The 24156-nt window shown below is 47.1% G+C and overlaps 1 protein-coding gene across 3 annotated transcripts in view; it reads left to right on the top strand.

Annotated features, from left to right (window-relative positions):
• Positions 1 to 242: 242 nt before the first annotated feature.
• Positions 243 to 24156, top strand: part of PRKCB (protein kinase C beta) — a 318066-nt gene continuing 294152 nt past the window's right edge. For 2 of the 3 annotated variants that reach the window (XR_003205040.2, XM_025855448.2), the window contains exons 1-2: positions 245 to 596; positions 1612 to 1643. Coding sequence is in view for 2 of the 3 variants with exons in the window: in XM_025855448.2 (XP_025711233.1) it covers positions 424 to 596; positions 1612 to 1643 (205 nt within the window). In the remaining variant the exon portion in view is untranslated. Of the gene's footprint in view, positions 597 to 1611; positions 1644 to 24156 lie in introns of all 3 variants that reach the window. The other variant, XM_025855449.2, reaches the window with a different exon arrangement.

Here is a 24156-nt window from a genome sequence, read left to right on the forward strand (position 1 = left end):
AGCGGGTAGGGGGCGAGGCTCAGGTCTGACGATCGCACGCTGCGGTCCCCGCGCCGCAGCGCTGCAGCTCTGAACACTTCGCTGGGAGGCCGGCAGCCTCGGGTGCCAATATGTAAAGCAGCTGGCGGCGCTGGGCGGGGCCTGGGCGCGATGCAAATGAAGGAGGCGGAGCCTGCCCGGGGCTCCGCCTCCCTCCCCCGCAGCTGGGGCCAGCGGTGCCAAGCGCAGCTGGACGAGCGGCGGCAGCTGGGCGAGTGACAGCCCCAGCTCCGCGCGCCGCGGCGGCCAGAGCCGGCGCAGGGGAAGCGCCCGCGGCCCCGGGCGGCAGCAGCGGCCGCCTCCTCGCGCGCTTCCCGGGCCCGCAGCCCGCGGTCCCGCGGCCCCGGGGCCGGCACCTTTCGGCTCCCGCTCCCCGCGCGCAAGATGGCTGACCCGGCTGCGGGGCCGCCGCCGAGCGAGGGCGAGGAGAGCACCGTGCGCTTCGCCCGCAAAGGCGCCCTTCGGCAGAAGAACGTGCACGAGGTGAAGAACCACAAATTCACCGCCCGCTTCTTCAAGCAGCCCACCTTCTGCAGCCACTGCACCGACTTCATCTGGTGAGAGCGCGCCGGCGCAGGGCACCTTCCCGGGGCCCCGAGGGCAGCGCCGCGCGGGCCCCCTCTCTGCGCCCCCGAGGGGGGGGACGAGCACCGCCCGGCCCCGCGTCCCCCTGCTCCCCGCTCCGGACGCCCGGGTGCACAGTCCTGCGGCTTCCCCCGCCCCGGCCCCAGACGGCCGGCCGCGGGGCGCCTCCTGCCCGCTCTTCCTCCCAGCAGCCTCGGGAGCGCCCCGGGGCCGCGGCGCGGGCGCCGGTTCTCCACCTGCCGGGAGCATGGGGTGGCTGTGTCCCTCCCCGGGAGGGCAGCGCGTCGGGTGCCCGCTCGCCTGGGGTTCCCCGTCTACCCGCCTCCTTCCGGGCTCGCGGCGCCCGCATCCCCTCCCATGCTTTCCGGGGGCAGCGCTCTGGGTGTCCTCTCTATCTCCCCGCGGCCGTGGGGCATCCTTTCCTCCCCTTCCGTGTCTCCCGCGGTGGAGCCCTGGGTTATCTCTTACTGCGCTTCCCTGCGGGCCAGGATTCCCCTTTGCACTCCTCAGTTTTCCCCTCGCATCACTGCAGAGACTTTACTCCCCCAGCTCTCACCCCGTCCCCCTAGGCTTGGGGAGCCTTTTCTCTCTTCCCAGTGACCCAGGGAACACCACCGCCGCAGGTATCTCTCATCCTCCCTCTGGATGCGTCTTTATCTCTTCTCTTTCCCCAAAGGTACTCGGGCATCTCTGTAGGCAGATCTCCCGCCTGCCCCCCCCCCCCCCCCGCGACGGAAACGCTCCTCCCCATCCCGCCACCTGGTGGTCGCAACCTCCTTTCTTCTGCCTTCTGAGGGGAGGTGGGGGTTACAGCCGACCTCCCAGCTGCCCCTTCCCCCAAAGGCGGAAGACTCTCGGGCACCCGCCTGTGGTTAGGAGGTTGCACCTGGGGTAGAGGGGCCGGGGAAAGGGGGGGGGTGACGTGGGGGAACTATCTGGTGGCTGGGCCCCTAGGGCTGCCTGACATGCTTCTTTCTGACTTTGCAGGGGTTTCGGGAAGCAAGGATTCCAGTGCCAAGGTAGGCTGTGGGGCTCTGGGAATGCCCTTTGTGGGAAGAGATGGTGAAAAGGACTTTCTAGAAGTGACTGAGTTAGGCAGAGAGTGAAGGAATCACATTTGTCAGAGTGACCTGCCAAGCTGGGAGTGCACCACCACAAAAGGGCCCTTTTAAGGGGTGTGTGTATATGGGGGCAGTGATGCTCCATCCAGGAAAGGTGAGGGGAGCCAGAGGCCCTACCTGCCAAGGAAGGGCATGCACCCTTTCTTCCTTCCCAGCAGCGGGAGTCAAATCCTGTCTCCTGAACCTATCCTGCTTGGCCAATCCTGCTTCTGGAGGAAGTGTCCCTAGGGACCATTTTTGGGAGGACACTTCCTCTCCCTAATTCCTTCTCACTTGCCCTTTCTCATCTCACAGAGTAAGGTTCTGCCTCTTCCCTTGCTTCAGAGAAGTCTCCACAGGTGGCTGCTGCGTCTGCATAAGGTGCATCCCCTAGAAAGGGGACTGTGCTTGTCCCCTGGGCCTCCTCCCTCTCTGCAAGAGGTCGTTCCAGATGGGGTGCCTCTCAGACACTGGTTCAAATTGCCTTTTCTAGCTTCTGGCTGCATACAGGAAGGACTCCAAGTGACTGGCCTCCTGGGTCCTTGCACCTGGTTTGAGATCCTTGACCCCAGCCAGGGAGGCCCAACCTAGTGGTGACTTTTAATCGTGTAAGGCGGCCTTGGCTGTCTCTGGTTGCAAATTCGCTCTCCAGGGTCAAATTACCTGTGAACTTGTTTAGCCCTTAGACTGTCAAACATTTTTTGAATTTGATGTCAACGTTTCGAACTGGGAGATTTTATGCAGATACCAGAATTTCCAGCTTTTGGTCCTGGAGATTTGGTCCTACTTTCTTGTTGGAACAATCCTTTGGAGCTATTTTCAGAGCCGGGACACGCATTCACCATTTCATCCCAGTCCTTGCCAACTGGGCCTGCTTCACCCATGTCTGGCTCCTATAGGCATTCGAATTTGCAACTTCTGTCCTGGAAAGTTTTTTTTTTTTCTCCCCAATTTTTGGCCAGGTGTGGTTGAGTTTGGTGGGAAATGTCTCATTTCTGGGGTGTGTTGTAGGGGCACATTCACTGCTTTTGGGGAGCTGGGTCTGATCAGAAGAAAACATTAAGCGGTCAAGAGTCAGAGATGTGACTTAGCTGGGTCTGTTTTGTTGTAGCATTCCCACCCTCCAGGGAGAAGTCAAGTGATCCGTGGTGAGTGTGGGTGGCTGTGTGGCACTGCCATCTTCTGAGACTCGTGGGCTCCTTCCCTCAGCCTCCCTCACCTGAGGTCCAGGGAGGAGCTGGCCCATCTAGTGAACCTTGTGGACCTGCCCAGCCTCTCTTACCAATATGTGGAGCCCCAGTCTCATGCTTCCCAAATCCCTTTATTATTTTTTTTCAGCTTTATATATTCTTATTTTTTATTTTATTATTATTTTAACTGGAGGATTGTTACAGTGTTACATTAGTTTCAGGTCTGCCCAAATCCTTTTAAAGTGGCAACAGCTTAGACCCTGTTGCAAACAGATTGTTTCCTAGAACTTTGGCCCCGAAGCACAAGACCAATCGTGTCTTCGTGCTGGAATGTGTAGATGATCTTTGAGGTTACCTTTCACTTTCATGAATCAGTTTCTGTCTCTGTCGCTTCCTGGGGTCAGGGGTGAGTTTTGAACTTTTTTTTTTTTAAGATTTTATTTATTTATTTGACAGAGAGAAAGACAGGGAGAGAGGGAACACAAACAGGGGGAGTGGGAGAGGGAGAAGCAGGCTTCCCGCTGAGCAGGGAGCCTGATGCGGGACTCGATCCCAGGACCCTGGGACTATGACCTGAGCCGAAGGGAGATGCTTAACGACTGAGCCACCCAGGTGCCCCGAGTTTTGAACACTTTTGCTGCTGCTATCCCCCCCCCTGCTCAGCAGTTACCGTTGCCTGGGGAAGTCACTCTGGAATGTGTAGGTGATGGCAGGAGATCCTGTTTTTCAAAGCCTGGAAAGTGGTAGGCATTTTCTGGTAGAGTGAGAGTACAGCAGAATTAAAGTTTCTAATCAAGTATGGCAACTTTCGAGGTAGAAGGTACTTATTATTTTTTTTTAAGATTTTTATTTATTTATTGAGAGAGAGAGAGAATGGTAGAGAGAGAGCATGAGAGGCAGGAAGGTCAGAGGGAGAAGCAGACTCCCCGCTGAGCAGGGAGCCCGATGTGGGACTCGATCCCGGGACTCCAGGATCATGACCTGAGCCGAAGGCAGTCGCTTAACCAACTGAGCCACCCAGGCACCCGGTACTTATTATTTTTTTAACACCTTTTTCTCCTCTCCCTGAGAGGCAGTGTAGGGTAGCAGGCATCTGTACAAGCCATCAGGTAGGTCACTGTGGGTTTGAATCCTGGCTTCGAGACTTCCCAGCCATCTTGTTTAGCTCAGATTCCTTGTCTATAAAATGGGTCCAATGAACAGTGCCTACTTTAAAAAGTTGCTGAGTAGGGGCGCCTGGCTGGCTCAGTCATTAAGCTTTCGGCTCAGGTCATGGTCCCAGGGTCCTGGGATCGAGCCCTGCGTCGGGCTCCCTGCTCGGCGGGAAGCCTGCTTCTCCCTCTCCCACTCTCCCTGCTTGTGTTCCCTCTCTTGCTGTCTCTCTGTCAAATAAATAAATAAAATCTTAAGAAAAAAATAAAAATAAGAAGTTGCTGATTAGGGGTGCCTGGGTGGCTCAGTTGGTTAAACGTTTGCCTCTTGGTTTAAGCTCAGGTCATGATCTCAGGGTCATGAGATCGAGCCCCAATGTCAGGCTCCGTGCTGGGTATGGAGCCTGCTTAAGATTCTCTCTCTTCTCCCTCTATCCCTCACCTGCCACGTGCATACATACTCTCTCTCTCTTCCTTGCTCCCTAAAATAAATAAATAAATCTTAAAAAAAAAGTGCACCTGATTGAAATGGGATCCACATTTTATAGAGAATATGTAAGGTTTTATTCTCTCACCTAAGTCAGTGGTCCAGAGCCCAGGGTCCTATTTCCTTTCAGTGACATTTATCTCATGGTCCAAGAAGGATGCTAGACTATCCAGTCATCATATCTTTATTTCAGCCAGAGGGAAGGAGGAAAGGGTAAAAGAAAGGCAAAGGCCACATGCTCACTGTCACTTATGGAAGTTGCTGAAAGATATTTCTGCCTATACACTATGAGCTAGAACTTAATCACACACCCACACCTTGCTACACAGGGGTGCATGGACATTAATGTTAATTTCAGGTAACCATGTTCCTGGCTACAAGTTAGGGTAGGGGGGTGTTCCATTTCAAAAGTAGAAGGGGAGGGGCGCCTGGGTGGCAAAGTCTGTAGATCGTCAGACTCTTGGTTTCAGCTCAGGTCGTGATCTCACAGTCATGGGATTGTGCCCTGTGTTCGGCTTGTGCTCAGCATGGAGTCTGCTTAAGACTCTCTCCCCTCTCCCTCTGCTCCGCCCCTCTGTGGTCTTGTGCACTCACTCTCAAATAAATCATAAAAAAAAAAAAAGTAGAAAGGGAGTGGGGATATAGTCTGCGCTATCCTTGAGGAGGAGGTACGTAGGATGATCCTAAGGCAGAGAACCCATTGAGCCTCCATGCTCCATTGTGCTCTCATGGAAATTGGAGATGCTGGGATGGGTTGAGGGATGAAAGATGGAAAGTCCATCAACCATGGGAAATCAGGGATTTCTGTGTGCTTAAGAATAGATTTCCTTGCTTTTGTACTGCTAGAGGACAATGTTCTAGATTGATTGCCACATGATTTCTCCCCTTTTGTTACCACTCTATTTTCTATAAAACCACTCTCTGTGAGTAGTTTAAGAGTGGGGCACCTGGGTGGCTCAGTTGGTTGTGTGTCTGCCTTCCGTTCAGGTCATGATCTCAGGGTCCTGGGATAGAGTCCCGCATTCAGCTGCATGCTCAGTGGGGAGTCTGCTTCTCCCTTTGTCTCCCTCCACCCCTGCTTGTGCTCTCTCTCTCTCTCAAATAAATAAAATCTGAAAAAAAAAAGAATGTCTCTGATGATAGGCACCAGGGCTGAGCGTCCCTATTATGAAATTGACTAAATTTTGGAGAAGTGGGACCCCTCAGAGAAGCAAGGCAGTCTTTTCTCTATGGCATTCTTTAGAGGACCCTAGAACCTTCGTTTGTGTGTTAATTGTAATGAAGACAAGCCTTTGGGTGGAATTAGACTCTTACCCCAAGAAGCTTTTGCGGTTTGGCAGAGAGAAGAACTTTTTCTTTTAAAGGAAGTCACTTTAGTAGGAACAGGGAGACAATAAAATCTAGAGATTCAGAATTCATAGCATGGGGTCAGGGTCAGATAGAACTGTGTTTGAATCTCTGTTCTGCCCCCTACTTGCTCTGTAAGCTCAGGTAAGTCATCTACCTGTAGTGGCCTCAGTTCCCTGATCTGTAAAATGGGTACTAATAATACCTGCCTACCTCATAGTGTTATGGTGAGTACCAAAGTGCAAGAGAAATATCCACAGTAAGTATCCGTGACTCTAAGTGAGATGATCATTATTACTTGATTCGCGGTAGGAAACTGTGTCAAAGTGGGACAGAGTTCATTCTGGAAGTCATTGAATGACTAGGCTGCTTTCGTGTATTTAGGTAGGTTTTCCTCTCAGGTTTGTTTCTTCATAGACTTTGGATAACACCAATGTGTGCTCTGCTCAGCATCTGGGCCCAGCCAGCCAGGCTTATTCAGATGGTCTTTTCTCACCCTTTCCTCGTGAGAAAGATCTCAACTTCTCAGGGACTCTCTAGAAAAACCCCAGCACACTAGTTTTCTGACTATGAAGACCTAGCAGGGATGATTATAATGAGTAAACCAGTTCTTACCTTTCCTGTATAGATCACAAAACACGTTTTTTAACCTTTTAATAGAAGTTATCCTTTAATAACCCCAAAATATTGGGGCACCTGGGTGGCTCAGTCGGTTGGGCATCTGCCCTTCCTCTCGGGTTGTGATCCTGGAGTCCCAGGATCAAGCCCCGTGTTGGACTCCCTGCTTAGCGGAGAGTTTGCTTCTCCCTCTCCCTCTGCTCCTCCCACCTCTGCTCATGCTCTCTCTCTCACTCACTCTCTCAAATAAATAAATAAAATCTTAAAAAACAACAACAAAAAATTCATCCCCAAAATGTTGCATGAATTCAACCATTTCTGTTTTCATCAACATCAACTCTATGGAATACAAGTTTATTTTAGTCTGTAGTCAACACATATAGATTAAAATATGCTCTTTTTAAACACAACAATCAGGGGCACCTGGGTGGCTCAGTTGGTTAAGCGTCCAACTCTTGATCTCAACTCAGGTCATGATCTCAGGGTTGGAAGATCAAGCCCCGCATTGGGCTCTGTGCGGGGCATGGAGCCTGCTTAAGATTCTCTCCTTCTCCCTCTGCTCTCCCCCCCCGCCTCTCTAAAAATAAAATAAAATAGAAGAGAATAAAATAAAAACAACAATCAAAGCTGAATCAAAGGTTAATTTTATTTTTGGCACAGTTTCCCCTGGCAACTTACAATATGATATCCTATATTTCAGGTTGAACTTTCTCAGTAAAATCATAAAGAGGGCTTTTTTTTTTTTTTTGGTACAATCACTAAGTCAGGCTGCAAGCTCCTGGAGCTTGCTTCTATGATTCCATTTCCCTCCCTTCCCAGAAGCAGATCCCAGAGGCCTGTGAGTCAAACTCCACTCACCTCTTAGCTTTTTCTGAATGTGTCCTGAGGGTTCTATGTGGATAAAAAGGCAGAGGCTTTTTGACTTTGTATTTGATGGTTTGACTTTTTTATTTTTTCCACCTGAAGTGGGATTTCAGGCCCAAAGTCCCCAATGAAATAAAAATCTTTAGGTGAGTTAATGCCGGGTCTTAAAAAGGAGGGCTGATGTGTTGGAGAGGCAACAGTAAATTCATCTTGAGCTGTAGAGCACTCAGGGCAAGCTGGAAGCTTTGTCACTGGGCAACAGAAGGCCTTTGTAAGTAAATATGGAAAATACGACTTTTGGAAATGTAGTTGATAGGATACATTCTTAGAAACCAATTTTTAAAAATGTGGTATTTCTGAATACTAGCGATATGGCCAGTGTATTGTCCAGAACCATATACAGCATGTTTATGGTGTATTTGGGTCAAGAAAGGAAAAGATAACAGAGAAAGTAATTGGGTAGAGGATGAACCAAAGGTTTGAAAGTAATTTATACGTATTCTTGTTATTGGAGCCCCTAACTATTATTTCGTTCTTTTTCTTTTTTCTTTTTTTTTTAAAGATTTATTTATTTATTTATTTGAGAGAGAGAGAGAATGAGAGATAGAGAGCATGAGAGGGAAGAGGGTCAGAGGGAGAAGCAGACTCCCTGCTGAGCAGGGAGCCCGATATTTCGTTCTTTTTCTGCCTAGCTTTCTGTTTCTGCCTCTGTGCATGCTCACACACATGTGTGTAAATACACTTATAGGTAAATACATCAGTAGGTCACAGTTTTGAGAATATTCATCTCCTTTTGATGCTTTTCAGCTATAAGGAGCTAAATTACCAGGTACAATTGAAAATCCATGCTCTGGTCTTTTGATTTTGCAGTCCAATGAATTTTTGGGTGGGTAGAGGGATCAGTTGAGAAGTTCATCATCTCTGGCTGATGCATTCAAAAACTTGGTCTCTTATCATTTTTGGCATTTGATCTAATATCATAGATTCTTTTTTTTTTAAAGATTTTATTTATTTATTTTTGTGAAAGAGAGAGGGCACGAGCGGGGTGGGGCGGTGCAGAGGGAGAAGCAGACTCCCTGCTGAGCAGGGAGTCCGATGCGGGACTCAATCCCAGAACCCTGGGATCATGACCTGAGCTGAAGGCAGATGCTTAACCAACTGAGCCACCCAGGCACCCTAATATCATAGATTCTTTGACTTGACTCATTCTATCTCTCTGTTGGAATTGTATAATGTTATATAGATAGATTATTGGCCTTTTTATAGAGTATCCAAAATCTGCTGTGTTTACATATGGCATTTGGAGGTGTGATGGGTACCTGAAAATCTAGTAGGAAATTTATATACTTGCTACACGCCTTTAGCCATCCATCCATCATTCCATATATCCATCCATCCTTCCAAAAAGTATTTGCTCATTGAGTTCTGTGTGTCAGAAATTATTTTCAATGGCGGGACTACAATGGGTGAATGGGATTGAGAAGATCCTAATGTCATGGAGCTTCCAGTGTAATGAGGAGAAAAGGTACTCTACAAATTGTTGCCCCAATATTTAAGTTTACTTCTGTGAAGTGCTTTGCAGGAAATGTGCAGGGTGCTATGAGAATTTATAGGGGGATGTTAGCTTATGCAATGGTTGGGGTGGAGTTAGGCAATTCTTTGGTCTTGAGAATTAAAAACTGAAAACAAAAGGCAAAATAACTTCCCATCCTCTGAAGTAATTCAAGAAAGTCTGAGTTGCCAGGGAGCCAGAGCTGAAAACTCATCGTGAAGCTGCTCACATCCTGGATAAAGATACATAGAAGTCTTATCTCTGTGATATTCTGTAGAGAGGATGAATCTTCTGCCACGGTCCAGAGTAAGATGAAGATTTGGTAGAATTAGATAGTTACTTTAAGATGGCTTTGCTCTCAGTTCGACAGAGAATTGCATCTTTTAGCTAATAACTCAGAGAATGAGCCGGCTTTCTTTTTTGTGTGGGGGCTGCATTTTGATTTGAGGTGGCTTTTTTGTAGCAGAAAAATCAGACCATTTCAGAGGATGGAGGAGCCTGTCTGAGCTGATGGGTTGAGAATAAATAAAAAGACAGAGCAAAGCCTGTCAGTGAGAGGCCTCTGAGCCGAAAGTCAGTTTTTAGGGGCACAGGATTATTTACATTTCCTCCCAGATACCTTCCTCACCCTCGGTCCAGGGCTGATGTTCTACTACTGTTCCTTTCTTTGGCTTAGGCAGTGTTTTCTCTCATTTGGGAGATAATTTGTAAGTAGTTTCACAGTAAGCCCTATTGAATCACATACAGAGAACAACCCTCTGTCATTTCTCTTCCGTCTTTCTGATTTCATCAAGGAGAAAGTCTCGGTTTTGTGCTAACTTGTCTTTAACGCCTCTCTAACACAAATTCTGGCACTTAGTAAATGTTCTTTGCTTCTTATTATGAAAGAACTACAGGAAATTATGAGAACATAAGGACATGTTAGTTTCTACTTGTAAACCATCTCCTCTTCCTATTCTCCCTCTGGTCCTCATTTTGTACTGGCTATTCCTTCCTGTGAATAGAGAGGGAGAGTTCGTTGTCTTTCCTGGAAATGGTTGGTGTTGGAAGAAAGCTTGGTGGAGCAGAGAATTGAAAGACACCGTGATTGCAGGATCCAGCTGGGTTGGGAAGAGACGGGAGCTTTTGTTCAGGAGTGTCGGTCTTTTAATATTACTACTATTATTGTTGGCTGATACCTTTTCATTGTTCTTTGTCTTGCTTGTCTCTGTCTCCTAGATGTCTTCTTTTCCCTAAGCCCACACACAGAACGTTGCCCTACTGAGTCAGAAGGGGAACTCAGACCTGGACTAGGAGGGTTCAGATGCCCTCCTGTTGAGTCTTGGCATTTGCTAAGTAGATGGAGATTAACTTAGCTCAACAATAACCACATTCCTGGCTGGGGTTGGGGGAGAATTCTAGACTCTTTCTTCTTTTATCTTGCCACTGCCCAGTGATCAGACTTTGGGTTTCTAGATTGGCAGTATAAATTGAATTGAGAGTGCACGCTCAAAAATTAGGCTTGATTTCAAATCCTGCTGTCTCCATGACTCTATGACCTTGGGCTGGTGAAACATGATCCTGCTTGATCCAACCATCTATCTATCCATCCATGTACCCACTGACCCACCAATCCATTCATCTATCCATTTAGCCATTTTTCTATCCATTATTCATTCATCCATCCATTCATTCACCCAACCATCCACCCATTCCCCTATCCATCTAGCCATCTGTCCATCTGTCCATTCATTCAACAAATATTGAGTGCCTCCCAGGTGTCAGGTACTGTTTTAGGCGCTGGAACTAGAGCAGTGAACCAGAGTGCCTGCCTTAATGGAATTTCCATTCTAGTGGAAGGAGAACAGCAGTTAACAAATACCTTAGAAGAAATACAATGTATAAGTCAGGTTGCAATATGGGCTTTGAAGAGAAATAAGACACTAGCCTTGCCTTTGAAGATCTTTCTGGTCTTTTCCGGGGAGACCAGCACATGGCCAGTGAGTTCCGGCACATCAATGAGATGTGGGATGGCATCCTTGCTCCTGGGAGGGGTGGAGAAGCTTCTACAGAGGAGGTGACATTTGGGAACAATCTTTGAGCAGGAGTAGGAGTTTCCAGATTGACAAGAGGCTTGGGAGCTCGGGAGGGTGTTTCAGGCAGAGGACAGCTCACGTTGAGACATGGAGAGAGGACATACAGGGAACAGGAAGGAGGATGTGCGAGGGGGTTGGCGGCGGTGCTTGAAGCTAAACTTCATCTAGGAGGGCTTGGACCTTGTGAAGGCAGGACAGTGACTAGGAAGTGCTTGTTGTCATTGTTTTAAGGGCGGGATGTGTGAGGGTGAGTGAAGTGTCCAAATATTCGAAAAAGAGGAGCGTGAGGTACATTTGAGATGGTGATTGCCGTGACTCAGATCCTGGAATCCCAGGCTTGTGGGGTTGGAGGGCAGGTGGGAGAAACTGAAATGACCATTTAGAAGCAGTGGGGGGTGTCACCCGAGCACGTAGGGGCCACTGCTATTTTTCACCTCGTACAAGAGGCATTTGGATTTTCATGTCAGTCATATTGTTGATTGTTCTATTTTGGGAGGTGGTTACTGGGTGATTTTTACTGTTCTAACAATAGGGATATCTCTTCCCTGCATCCTGAGGCAGAGAGGGCCATGGAAATGATTTTTCCTCTGAAAGGAATCCTCCCACTTCCTCTGTCTGTCTCTGCTGCTGTCACTTATCCAGCACGTGTTAACTGAGCACATGCTGCCCGGGGTGGCAAAGAGTTTGTGCTTCGGAGACAGAAAGGCATCGGTTCAAATCTTGGCTTATCGTTATGGAGCCTTGAGCATAGGACTTAAACTCTGAGCTTTTGTTTCTTTAGAGGTAAAAGGAAGTAATCGTATCTCGTTTAGAGGGCACATGTCAAGTGTTTCCTTAGCGCCTTGCCTGACATGCAGTGAGTCCTTGATGAATAACAGCTCTCCATTATTCCTCCGGCTGGGCGCCGGCTTGTCCTGACCGATTTTATAGTCCTGTTGGGGAGGCAAGGGCAGCGCTCCTGAAACAAGGACTTGCGGCAAGAATGAATGTGTTCACACATGGTGGGCAACTGCATTAGGTGCAGCTTAACAATGTGTCTGAGCCAGAAACTCTTAGCTGGGGTCAGAGCTGTGATAGGAACATGGGTGAGCAACAGTGTTTTCTGTGCAACAGTTTCCTGGCTTTTGATGCTTTCATTTGTGGGAAACCTCCAAAGCTGAATCGAGATCTGTGATTGTCCCATCTGCTGTCTTCATTTTGAAAATGTGTTGATGGCATTTCAACTTTAAATAGATTTCTGACCATTTCACATTTTCAATTTTGAGTTCCCTTCATCCTCCAGATGGAATGTTTACGTGCTCTTTTGGGTTGCAGAAGAAGCTGCCAAATAATGTGGGTGAAGGTGGAGGGTGAAGTCTCCAGGACTGTCTCTTGTCTTGTGATGGTGGGGCTGGTGATTTTTATGAGATAGCCCTATTCTGAAGATGTTCCTTCCCTCCCTAAAGGTGGGGGTTATTATTTAGAATTTTGGCAGTGGTGCAAATGAGAATTTTGATTGTTATCTGGACTTTTTTTTTTTAATGTGTGTGGCAAAATTTATGGTTGGGAGTATTGATAATTCTATCTGGGCCAAACAGTACACTTAGGGAAGTAAGATTGGCATATAGAGTGGGGAGGGACTTCTTTGTACTTCAGTTAGATATTATCTTTTGATGGTTGGCTTTTCTGTTCTTCCCAGGATTAAGTCCAGAATCTTTTTTTTTTTTTAAGATTTATTTACTTATTTTTGAGAGAGAGAGAATGTGCAAGTGGGCAGAGGGAGAGGGAGAGAATCTTAAGCAGACTCCATGCTGAGCATGGAGTCCCAATGAGGGACCCTATCCCACGACCCTGAGATCATGACCTGAGCCAAAATCAAGAATTGGATGCTCAACTGACTGAGCAACCCAGGTGCCCCAAGTCCAGAATATTTTTTTAATTTTTTATTGTTATGTTAATCACCAAAAATGACATCATTAGTTTTTGATGTAGTGTTCCGTGATTCATTGTTTGTGCATAACACCCAGTGCTCCACGCAGAACGTGCCTTCTTTAATACCCATCACCAGGCTAACCCATGCCCCCAACCCCTCCCCTCTAGAACCCTCAGTTTGTTTTTCAGAGTCCATCGTCTCTCATGGTTCGTCTCCCCCTCCGACTTACTCCCCTTCATTCTTCCCCTCCTGCTACCTTCTTATTATTTTTTTTTTGTTAACATATATTGCATTATTTGTTTCAGAAGTACAGATCTGTGATTCAACAGTCTTGCACAATTCACAGCTCTCACCACAGCACATACCCTCCCCAATGTCTATCACCCAGCCACCCCATCCTTCCCACCACCCCCACTGCAGCAACCCTGTTTGTTTCCTGAGATTAAGAATTCCTCATATCAGTGAGGTCATATGATACATGGCTTTCTCTGCTTCCAAGTCCAGAATATTTTAACATGAGTTACAAGTCTTTGTTGGCCCTGGGTCCTCATGAACCTGGCTGGTACCTCCCTTTAACTCACTTTTCACTTTCTAGCTGAAGACCCAGTTGGTCTTCCTCAATCACGATATACTCTTGCCCACCCCACGGCATTTGCACATGCTCTGTCTTCAGCCTCAAATGCTCTTCCCCTTCCTCTTCCCCAGCTTGCCTCCTATTTCTCCTTCAGAACTTAGCTCAATGTCACTTTTTCAGAGAAGCATTCCCTGATTTTCCAAATCAGGTTCCCCATTGTACAGAATCCCTTGTCAGTTTTACATTTTATACTTATCAGTTTGAGTGTTTAGTCTTTGCCACCAGAGTGTCAGTTTCATCAGATTAGGGGCCACATCTGTCTCATATCCTGTTGTTTCTGAGGTACCCAGCTCCAAATCTGGCTTGTAGGATGTGCTCAATAAATACCTTTCAAATGAATGACTAGGTGAGAAGTGACTCTAGAGAGCAAGTCATTTGATTTGCGTTTTGATGCTAGTTTTCTATGGCTTAATCTATGATTTTTATAAAGAGTATATCACTTTCTAGTTTACAGGCTGTGATCATTTTTGTTTGAACTGGCCCCTCCCCAAATTGCCCTCATTAGAGACTGTTGGGAAGTGATTTTTCAGAAGTATGTGAATGCTACAGGCCTGATTTGGGGCACAGCCCCATGCTTTGTCCACGTTTCTCTGTGAAGATAAACAGTCCCTCCACTTGAGTCCCTGCCTTTGTTCGTCATGGACCCTGGTAGACTGGAGTGAAAAGAATGTCCTTGCACATAATATATGCTGGAAGCCACCTCAGTTGCATATCAGCAGAATGGTGGATACACAATGGAATACCACACAGCAACAAACAAGAACAACGCACAGATACATATAACATAGATGACTCTCCCAAACATAATGTGAACTAAAAAAGCCAGACACAATACCTTCTGTATGATTCCATTCACTGGATGTTCAGGAGCAGGTGAAACTAATTATAGGGGTTAGGATGGTGATTATCCTGGGGGTAACTGGTGGGGACTGAGAAGCTTCTGGGATGGTGGCAATGTTCCGTTTCTTGATCTGGGTGCTGGTTACTTGGATGTGTTCAGATTGTGACATTTCATTGAACTGTATACTTATGCCCACTTTTCTGTTACTATATTTTATTATTTTTAAAAGATTTTATTTATGGGCGCCTGGGTGGCTCAGTTGGTTAAGCGACTGCTTTCGGCTCAGGTCATGATCCTGGAGTCCCGGGATTGAGTCCCACATCGGGCTTCCTGCTCAGCAGGGAGTCTGCTTCTCCCTCTGACCCTCTTCCCTCTCGTGCTTTCTATCTCTCATTCTCTCTCTCTCAAATAAATAAATAAAATCTTTAAAAAAAAAAGATTTTATTTATTTATTTGAGAGAGAGAGAGAGATAGCAAAAAAGATCACGAGTGGGGGGGGCAGGGAGAGAGAAGCAGGCTCCCTGCTGAGCAGGGAGCCCCACTCGGGGCTCGATCCCAGGATCCTGGGATCACGACCTGAGCCGAAGGCAGATGCTTAACCGACTGAGCCACCCAGGTGCCCCTACTATACTTTAATAGAACATTTAAAAAGCAAGTGTAAGTCACTGAGGCTGAACCTCAAAAATGTCAGTTGGGACTTTTTCAGTTTTACGCACAGAAGTGAAATCCGTATGGGAGACAAGCACCTTCTGGAGTCACCCATTGAGGGATGGTGCCGTTTGCCTTCTTGGGGGGGACATCTGCTTCTTATTTCAATGTTGCCCATCAGTTGCAAACTGTAGAACAAGGAAGCCAGGGGACTCTGACAAATTTCCCGTCAAATAAATTAGTTCTGTTAATGCCCAGAAAACTTGAGCTCATAAACTGTTCGTAGGGCTTGCGTTTAAAAACGTCTGTCCTAGCTAAGGTATTAGTAAGAATCTGTTAAAGCTGCTGTAACAGATAAGCCTTAAAGTCTCTGTGCTTGACAGAAAGGGATTTCTTTCTGTCTCACACCCCAGACCAGTACAGGTGATTCTAGTCAGGCAGTTTTGCACACAGTCATTCAGGACTCCAGCTTTCTCTCTGTTAGCCCTGTGGATGGGGAGAGAACATGAGAAAGCATGCTCATTTCATTACCACCCTAGCCTGGAAGGGACGTATGTCACTTCTGCTCAATTTCTGTTGGCCAGGGCCATGGCAACTGCAAGGGGCACTGGGACATGTCAGGTAGCTCTGTGTGGTAGGAAAACATGTTGGTGAACACAGCCCGTCCTGCTTTGGTCTCCAAAGCCATGATTTCCTCTCCCTTTTGGATAATGTACCCAATTTGATCTCTTGCTTGACTTCAGGAAAACAGATGTGACTTCACTAAGACAGATGTGAAACTCTAGACCTCTTTACCTTATCAAACATATGAGGATATGTTTTGGGGAGAGCATGGTCCGTTTTGTTATGAAGAGGGAAATGAAGAAGCGCTCCTTTTGTTTTTAGGTATTAGAACAGTCTGGTTCTTGTCAGAAGTTCTAGTTTTCCAGCCAGTCAGAATTCTTGGCTCTCCTGGTTGCCAGTGGACATCACAAATACTCCTATTTGAGTCAGGAGTAGGATCACCCAGTTCTTTTTATTTATTTATTTTTTTAAGATTATTTATTTGTTTATTTGAGAGAGAGAGAGAGAGCACACAAGCAGGGGCAGAGGCAGAGGAAGAAGCAGATTCTCTGCTGAGCAGGGAGCCCAATGTGGGGCTCGATCCCAGGACCCCAGGATCATGACCTGAGCTGAAGGAGGACGCTTAACCGACTGAGCCACCCCAGTGCCCTACCCAGTTCTTTTCTTTTGCTTATTTGTTCATCTCTCCTATGGAAGAATTGTTTGGTGGTTCTGCTTTCAGCTATTTGGACACCTAAAAAACCATTACCTGTCGTGTGTGACAAACCACCCGAAACCTTAGTGTCTTAAAAGAACTACCATTTTATTTAGCTCTTTCTGTGGGTCAGTAATTTGGGCTGGACTCAGCTGGGTGGTCCTTCTGGTCTGGGCAGGGGTTGGCTGTTCTTGGCTGGGCTCACACATCTGGGGCCATAGCTTAGATGCTTTGGACACCAGGGCCTTTCTCCGGGGGGGGCCTCTCATCTTCTAGCGGCCTAGACTGCGCTTGGTTGCATGGAGGTGACGTCATTCCCAGTGCCCAAAGCAGGGGCTGCAGGGCCTCTTGAAGCCTTGGCCTGGAGCTTGGAGCTTGTCACAGTGTCACTTGTGACATATTCTGCCAGTGAAAGCAATCCACAAGCCCATCCCAGAAATAGAGGGGGAAATAAGCTCCTCTTGATAGGAGAAGCTGCAAAGTATTGGCAGCATTTTGGGGAACCTACCAGACCAATTTCAATGCGGCCCTCGTGACTGCTTAGCCCTATAAAATGCCCCCCGGTACAGTGTGTGTTGGCTCAGCTGTCCTTGTGTCTTGGCAGGTCCCAAGTGAGCGCTCACTGCTTATACCTAATAAGAAGACCTACCTCATGAGGAAGTGGCAGGGTGACATGAGATGCTCTTGTGAAAGGGCACAGCTCAGGGCTTAGTGCATGTGAAATACTGAATACTACCACCATCACTCCTGAATACTACTACCATCACTACCACCATTACTACTGAATACTACTACCATCACTCCTGAATACTACCACCATCACTCCTGAATACTACCACCATTACTACCATCACTACCACCATTACTACTGAGTACCACCACCATCACTACCACCATTACTACCACTATTACTATACTACAATCACTACCACCATTACTACCATCGCTACTGCCATCACTCCTGAATACTACCACCATCACTCCTGAATACTACCGCCATCACTCCTGAATACTACCACCATCACTACCATCACTACCACCATTACTACTGAGTACCACCACCATCACTACCACCGTTACTACCACCATCACTACCATTACTACCACCATTACTACCACCATCACTCCTGAATACTACCACCATCACTACCATCACTACCACCATTACTACTGAATACTACCACCATCACCACCATCACTACCACCATTACTACTGCCATTACTACCATTTCTACCAGCCATATCCTGTTGTGTACCTGGCACTGCACTAAGAGCTTGAGATTGAGAACATGACGTCCCTGCCCATGAGGACAAGGGGAGATCCTCAAAGAGACAGACATGAGAGTGAATTTGCGTGATCCAGGATGGTGAGTGTGATTATAGAGCTGTAGTGGAGCGGGATGAGGCCAAGGGCATGAGGTCAGACATCAGCTCCTCCACTGAGCACATGTGGGGCCCTGGGCACCTTTCTTAGCCTCTTTAATCTTTGGTTTCTCATCTGTGGGATGAAGGTGAGGATACAGAGCCTACCTCCCAGGGCATCATGTGGACTGAGTGAGACATGGTGTGCAAAGACGTGGGATTGCTCATTAAATGTTAATTCTGGGGGGAAAAAAAGTCTCAAAAATACCCTTGGCAAATGTCCTGAAGTCATCATTCTCACTTAGTTCTCCTCCTGTGACTCTGCTTTGTCTTAAGATGAAGATCTGCACACACGTGGCTTATGGGCGGAGTAGGTCTGGAGCATGAACGCATGAGGGATTGAGGGAAGCAGGGAAAGGGGCTGGTTGCACTGTGGTGCAGTAGTTGTAATAGGGGACAAAGCCAGTCCTATGGCTGGAGCTGGGATGGCCCTTCAGAACTGGGACAGTGGGGTTCCTCACCAAGTGGACATTGGCGGTGGGCTGCTCTTGGGAAGGTGGCATGACCTTGGGCAAGGCAGCTTTCTTCTTCAAGCAGGGACTCCCAGGGAGGTGCAGGTGTGAGCATTAGCCTTCAACACTCCCAGCAGCTGGGGGAGTGAGTGTCTTGGCTCTAGAGGTAGGAGGAGGGCCTAGGGGATGCACTATGGCATCCCCTGCATGCTTCCAGATCTCTCTTAGAGGTTCGTTCCAGTCTGTACCTTCTTGATCATTAGTAAGCCTGTGGGGTTTCACTGGTGCTTTCACAAACTGATTTAGTTGCTGTCTAGATTCATAGATTCATCTTGCCAACATTGGGAGCGTTATTTACAGCGGTAGGCCTAGGGACATGGGAATGTCTTGCCCACAGTCACCCAGCTACCAGGTAGGAGATCTGACATTCACCTAGCTGACCTCCCTCCCTCTATACCATATCCTCCTGAGCCACAGGAGGTGCCACCCTGTTTCCTAAGCCTGGACTGTGACTTCAGTGCTCTATTGCCCTTAACCCTTCTACCTTTTTGCCGCTCCACTCTGGGATGAGTTTTCTTGAATTCCTCTAAGTGTATTTTTTTAACTGGATCATTACTCATTAAGGGTCATGAAATGAATTTCATAGGTCATGAACACCATGAAAAAAATAGAATGAAAACTGTCAGAATGGAGAACACTCAGGCAGCCTGAGTATTGTTGCATGAAACTTTTATTTCATGTATACATACATCGAGGCATGTGTGAACCGGGTCAGACGTGAAGTGTTTCTCACTGCGGGTAACAGTGTGGTTTGAAAATCGCTGTGAAAAGCATAGAGCAGGGGCACTGGAGGCTCATGGCCCCTGGGCTGCTGAGGCTTTATTTATTTCTAGAGATGATAGAAATGCATTGTTTTGAATTCTTTATAATGAGAGGTTTTATTTTCACCCTGTCACAATATCCCAAGATGATTTTGATTATTACCTTTGAGCTTGCACGTATCACTGATGAAATGGTATCTAAGTGTAGGGTATGCGGTTTTTAAAATGAAATTGTTGATTTTGGTGGAACTGCCCAGCCTGGCCTGTCACTTGGGTGAAGTGTCTGAGTACCGAGTCAAGTGCTGGCACAGAGCTGCAGAGAGAAGGACCTGGCCATCCTGGGGGATCCTGTGGGTTGAGAAAGAAGTGTTTTACGAGCAGCATCAGCACAGAGGGAGGGAGGAGGGGGTGTCTAAGGGCTGCACAGAGCCAACTGGAGATATGGAAACAGCATGCTGGTGTGGAGGTGGGTCGCATCCCCATGGTGGCTCCGTGCTGAGAGCAGCCTCCAGCTGGGACTTCCAAGGGCCCAGGCTCAGTATGTGTTATAATCTGGTATCCCTGATAGGTGGGGGCCCAAATGACAGCTGACCCCATTGTTTTTCCCTTTTGGCCTTCTCTGATTTGGGGCCTATGGGCCGCAGGGGGTCAGGGTGCTCCAGATGGGACAAAAAAGTCAAGTGCAAGGCAAAAAAGGAAATCCTTTTCCTGCTTGGGTGAATGTGTGTGTTCTTCTCTAACCCCGATGAGGGGCTCTCTTAGCTGGGGAGACAGGCTGGGGAATTTTCTATTTCCTACGCATCTTCAAGTTAGGTTTTCAAATGATGATGGCTTGAGCTGATGTTTATTGAGTAGGTATGTACTAGGGGCTGGGCGCTGTGCTAAGAGCTTTTTGTATATTATTAAATTCCCACAAGGGCCCTATGAGGTTGCTCCTATTAATATTCCCTTTAAGAAAAATTTCCCAAAGTTACATGGAGTTAGGACTCAAACATAGATTTGAGTTCAGAAGTGTATAAAAGGACTATAGAGGTGATGATGGGAAAGGCAAGGACATAGCTGGTCTCTGGGGACTTGGCAATGAGCCAGGCATTTCACAAACTTCATCCCTTTGAATCTGCACCCTCCACTAAGACTTGGCTATGATTCTTAGTCCCATTCATAGGAGAGGAAACAAGCTTAGTGAGGATAAAGAATTTTCCTAAGAACTGCAGAGCCTAGACTGAATTCAGATCCATCTGAGTCAGACTCTGAGTTCTCATGTGCTAAGGTGAAGGGCTGAGGGTAGGGAAGGTCCCGGGCAGGATGAGTGAGGACAGCAATCAGGCCTGCTCTGGGGTGCGTGCCGGTGACCCGGATCATCTCTCAGAGCCAGGAGACCGTGCCTGCCACAGCAGCGGTGAAACTGGCTAAATTTGATGGGTCGTGGAAACTCCTTAGTGGGAGAAATATGTGCATTAAATCGAGTTTTTCTTCTCCCAGTGAGGGAGTTTGCACATGTGCGGATTTTTTTTTTGCCATAGCCCCAAATAAGGAATTCAGAAAGTGGCTTCTGGTCTGAGGGCTTTGAGTGGTCATGTGACCATAGTCCGCTAAGATTTCCTTGTCTCTTTGTTGCTGGGCTGGGAAGACAGGCTGAGAACTCTGAAAAAGTCCTTGTGTCATTTGGAAGGAAGGGGTCGCATAGTGCTCACACATCCATGGGATGATAATACTTTCCAGGGACCTGTTCTAATTTATTGAGGCACCGAGCTGAATGTCCACATGTGATCTCATGTAAAGCCTATCGGAGCTAAGTCTCATTTTAACTCCCTGAAGAATCTAAGGCTTAGGGACGTCAAGTACCTTGCCCTGGGTCTTGAAGCTAAGAAATATTTGAAGAGGGTGACGAGCCCAGTCTATATGAGTCTGAAGCTGGTGGTTCACACACTTTGTGCCATGAGCCCTGATCAGCCTTTGGCGGGAGCGCAGGTGTGGCTTAATGTCCCTGGGTATCTTTTCCAAAATCCATCCGGAGGAGAGTAGTATGAGAGGAGTCGTAGCACCGTGTGTGGTCCAGCTGGCATATTTGGCCATCCCTTGATGAAAGGGAAAATACAAGGGGACCAGGCATGTTTCTGCCCTCTGGCAGCCTCCAGGCGCCAGGAAAGACCCATCAATCAAACATTCGAAATACGGTGTGATAGGGGCTGGGACAGGGCTGGTGGCAGGAACCCTGGGGGCATCTTGCTTCCTAGGCTCCTGGGCAGGCGGCAGGGAGGGAGTCAAGTTCTAGGCTGAGTTGTGAGGAAGTGGAATTGGTGAGGGAATGAGGAAGTCTGTCAGCGAGGTGGGAGGGGGCAAGTGTGAGAGAGAAGGGACCTGTGGTAGGAGGAAGTATTGCACTGGGAACGTCAGGCTTTGAAAAAAAAGATTTGGAGGGGGGCAGAGAGAAAGACCCCCGGGATTCAGAAGTGAGCGTGAGTGACCCTTCAAGCTGGTGAGGCCAACAGCTTTAAGTGCTGACAAGAGAGTGGCCCATGTAAGGGAGGGACCCAGGAGGACATCTTCGGGGAGGGGGAGGGGTAGGCATGGGTGGCAATGAACCAAAAAGGGAAAATGGGTTGGAAATAAAGTAAGTTGAGAGGCCCGCTGAGAAATTCTTGCGTGTTGGTCTCTATTTGCTTTGTGAAGTAGGAAAAAAAAAAAACAGAGAAAGATCTAGATTCAAATCCTGCCACCCCATGCAAGTTTCTTATCCTTAACACCCTCATTTTATTTTTATTTTATTTTATTTTATTTTTTAAGATTTTACTTATTTGACAGAGAGAGAGACACAGCAAGAGAGGGAACACAAGCAGGGGGAGTGGGGGAGGGAGAAGCAGTCTTCCTGCTGAGCAGGGAGCCTGATGTGGGGCTCGATCCCAGGACTCTGGGATCATGACCCAAGGCGAAGGCTGACGCTTAATGACTGAGCCACCCAGGTGCCCCAACACCCTCATTTAGAAAAAAAAGGGTAGATGATAAGGACGGTACCTTCCTTACAGAGTTGTGAGGATCAAATATGGTAACACTTGTGTGGGGGCAGAGCAGGACTTTGGCACATAGCACACAAGTAAAGTGTAAGAATATTGTCAGTGCGGTGCCTGGGTGGCTCAGTAGGTTAAGTATCTGACTCTTGGTTTCAGCTCAGGTCAAGATCTCAGGGTCATGAGATCTAGCCCCTCATGGGGCTTGCATGGGGTTTGCTTGAGATTCTCTCCCTCCTCCTCCCCCCTCCCCCTCTGCCCCTTCCCCCACTTGTACATGTGTATGTGCATGCACATGCACTTTCTCTCAAATAAATAAATAAAATCTTAAAAAAAGAATGTTGTCAGCCACTGAGGGAGTTCTCATTGAGGTATTTGATGAATAGGGTTATCATAAACAGCAGTAGAAAATTAAAGAAGAAGAGACAGCTTGCAGGTGAAGATGGTAAATTCTGCATTTGCTGTGTTGAATTTGAGATACCTGTGGTATATCCAAGTGTAGGTATCCAAAAGGCCATTGGGAATATGGAGAAGTCAGGGATGGAGGTAGAGATTTGGGAATTATTAATAGAGGGCTATATTTTTCTCAAAACATCTAAAGCATATCCCCAGTGCTACCCAGAAGATTTTAATTGTATAAGACATTGAACAACATGGAATTACTTTTTTTTTCTCTGTCTTCAATTTTCTTTTAATTCTTCTGGTTGCTAAGGAGAATGCCTCAGTTTGGGGCTATCATGCTTCAACATCTTTATTATGCATGCTAATCTCCCCTTTAAATAAAAACAATGAGGCAACCTCAGGCTCAGAGCTGTGTGCTTGCCAGAGTTTAATAATTTTATTTTTCATTGTGTTTTCATGTTTGTCTTCTGTTTGGAGCAAATGTTATTACTTTTTCAATTCTGGTTGTCTCAGACTGGATGCTTTGGTTGTAAATAACAGAACACTTAACAAGCTGTCTGAAGGTAGCTGGTTCTAGGGTTAGCTTAATTGAGGCTTCCCAGGGTCATCAAAAACTCAGGATCCTCCCCGTTATTTCTTTGCCATCCTCAAAATGTCATCAGGATCTCCCCTCTTGGTCCCAAGAAGGCTGTGCTAAGTCCCAAGAGTCACATCCTCACGGGACGTGAGGGCAAGAAGGAAAAGAAGGAAGGGGGTGCAGGACAAAGGATTTGTCTTTACCTCATGCTGTACCTTGGAACTGTGACATCTGTCCTTTGTGAAGGACAAGGCTGACCTGCCATGAATGGCAGTGTGGAGGGAAGAGGAATGACTTCGTGATGTCATTGAACCACCGAATTAACTACCCTTGTTGCAGTCCCATCTCTGGAAATTTTGTCATCTAATAGATAATAAATTCTCTTACTGCTTACACCTTTTCAAGATGGGTTTTCTATTACTTGCAGCTAAATGCACTGCATCTCCTATAATTTCAGATTATTGCCCTAACCCACGAGGAATTATTTCTTCTTTTTTATCTTGGTTTGATTATATTTTTCTCTTGAGATCGGGTCCTATTTTCTTGGTTTTTCATATGTCGGTCGAGTAATTTCAGATTGTACCCTGGACGTTGCGAGCGTTATGTTGTGGACCCTGGATTCAGTTGTATTTGTCCGAAGAATGTTGATATTTTTGCCTTAGTAAGTTATTATCTTGGTTGGACAATAAACTGTCTCTTGGACATCAGCTTAGGTGTCAATTCTGTTTATTTTATCTTTGAGTCTTTGAGGCTGTCTGACACATGCACCGTTCAAGAGTCAGCCAGACACTTGGGTAGAGTTTATGCACATTTGGGGTCCTCTTCTCTTGGCTCTCTCTGTTCTTAGATTCTGTTCCTACTTTCCAGTAGCTGTGGTTGACCTGAAATTGCCCTCTGGCTCCTCAAGGCAGAAAGACTTAGGGTTTTGTGTTGGAGTTTTAGCTATTGCTTGGTGCTGACTGGCCTGCTCTCCTGGTAAACACTGTCAAATGGCCATTCCCTTCTTCCAAATGTCATCCCTGCCCTCCGGAATCTGACCTCTTTTTTTTTTTTTTTAACTCTTTTAAACATTTTGTCTAGAGTTGTATTCATTATTCACAGGAAGGTTGGCTACAGTTGGAATTTGCTTGACCATACCAGAAACAGAAGCCTTCTTTCTGTCTAACATGGGAA

The sequence above is a fragment of the Callorhinus ursinus genome, unplaced genomic scaffold, assembly GCF_003265705.2.
Source record: "Callorhinus ursinus isolate GAN/ISIS: 27379988/994484 unplaced genomic scaffold, GSC_fseal_2.0 scaffold85, whole genome shotgun sequence".
Taxonomy (NCBI): Eukaryota; Metazoa; Chordata; class Mammalia; order Carnivora; family Otariidae; genus Callorhinus; species Callorhinus ursinus.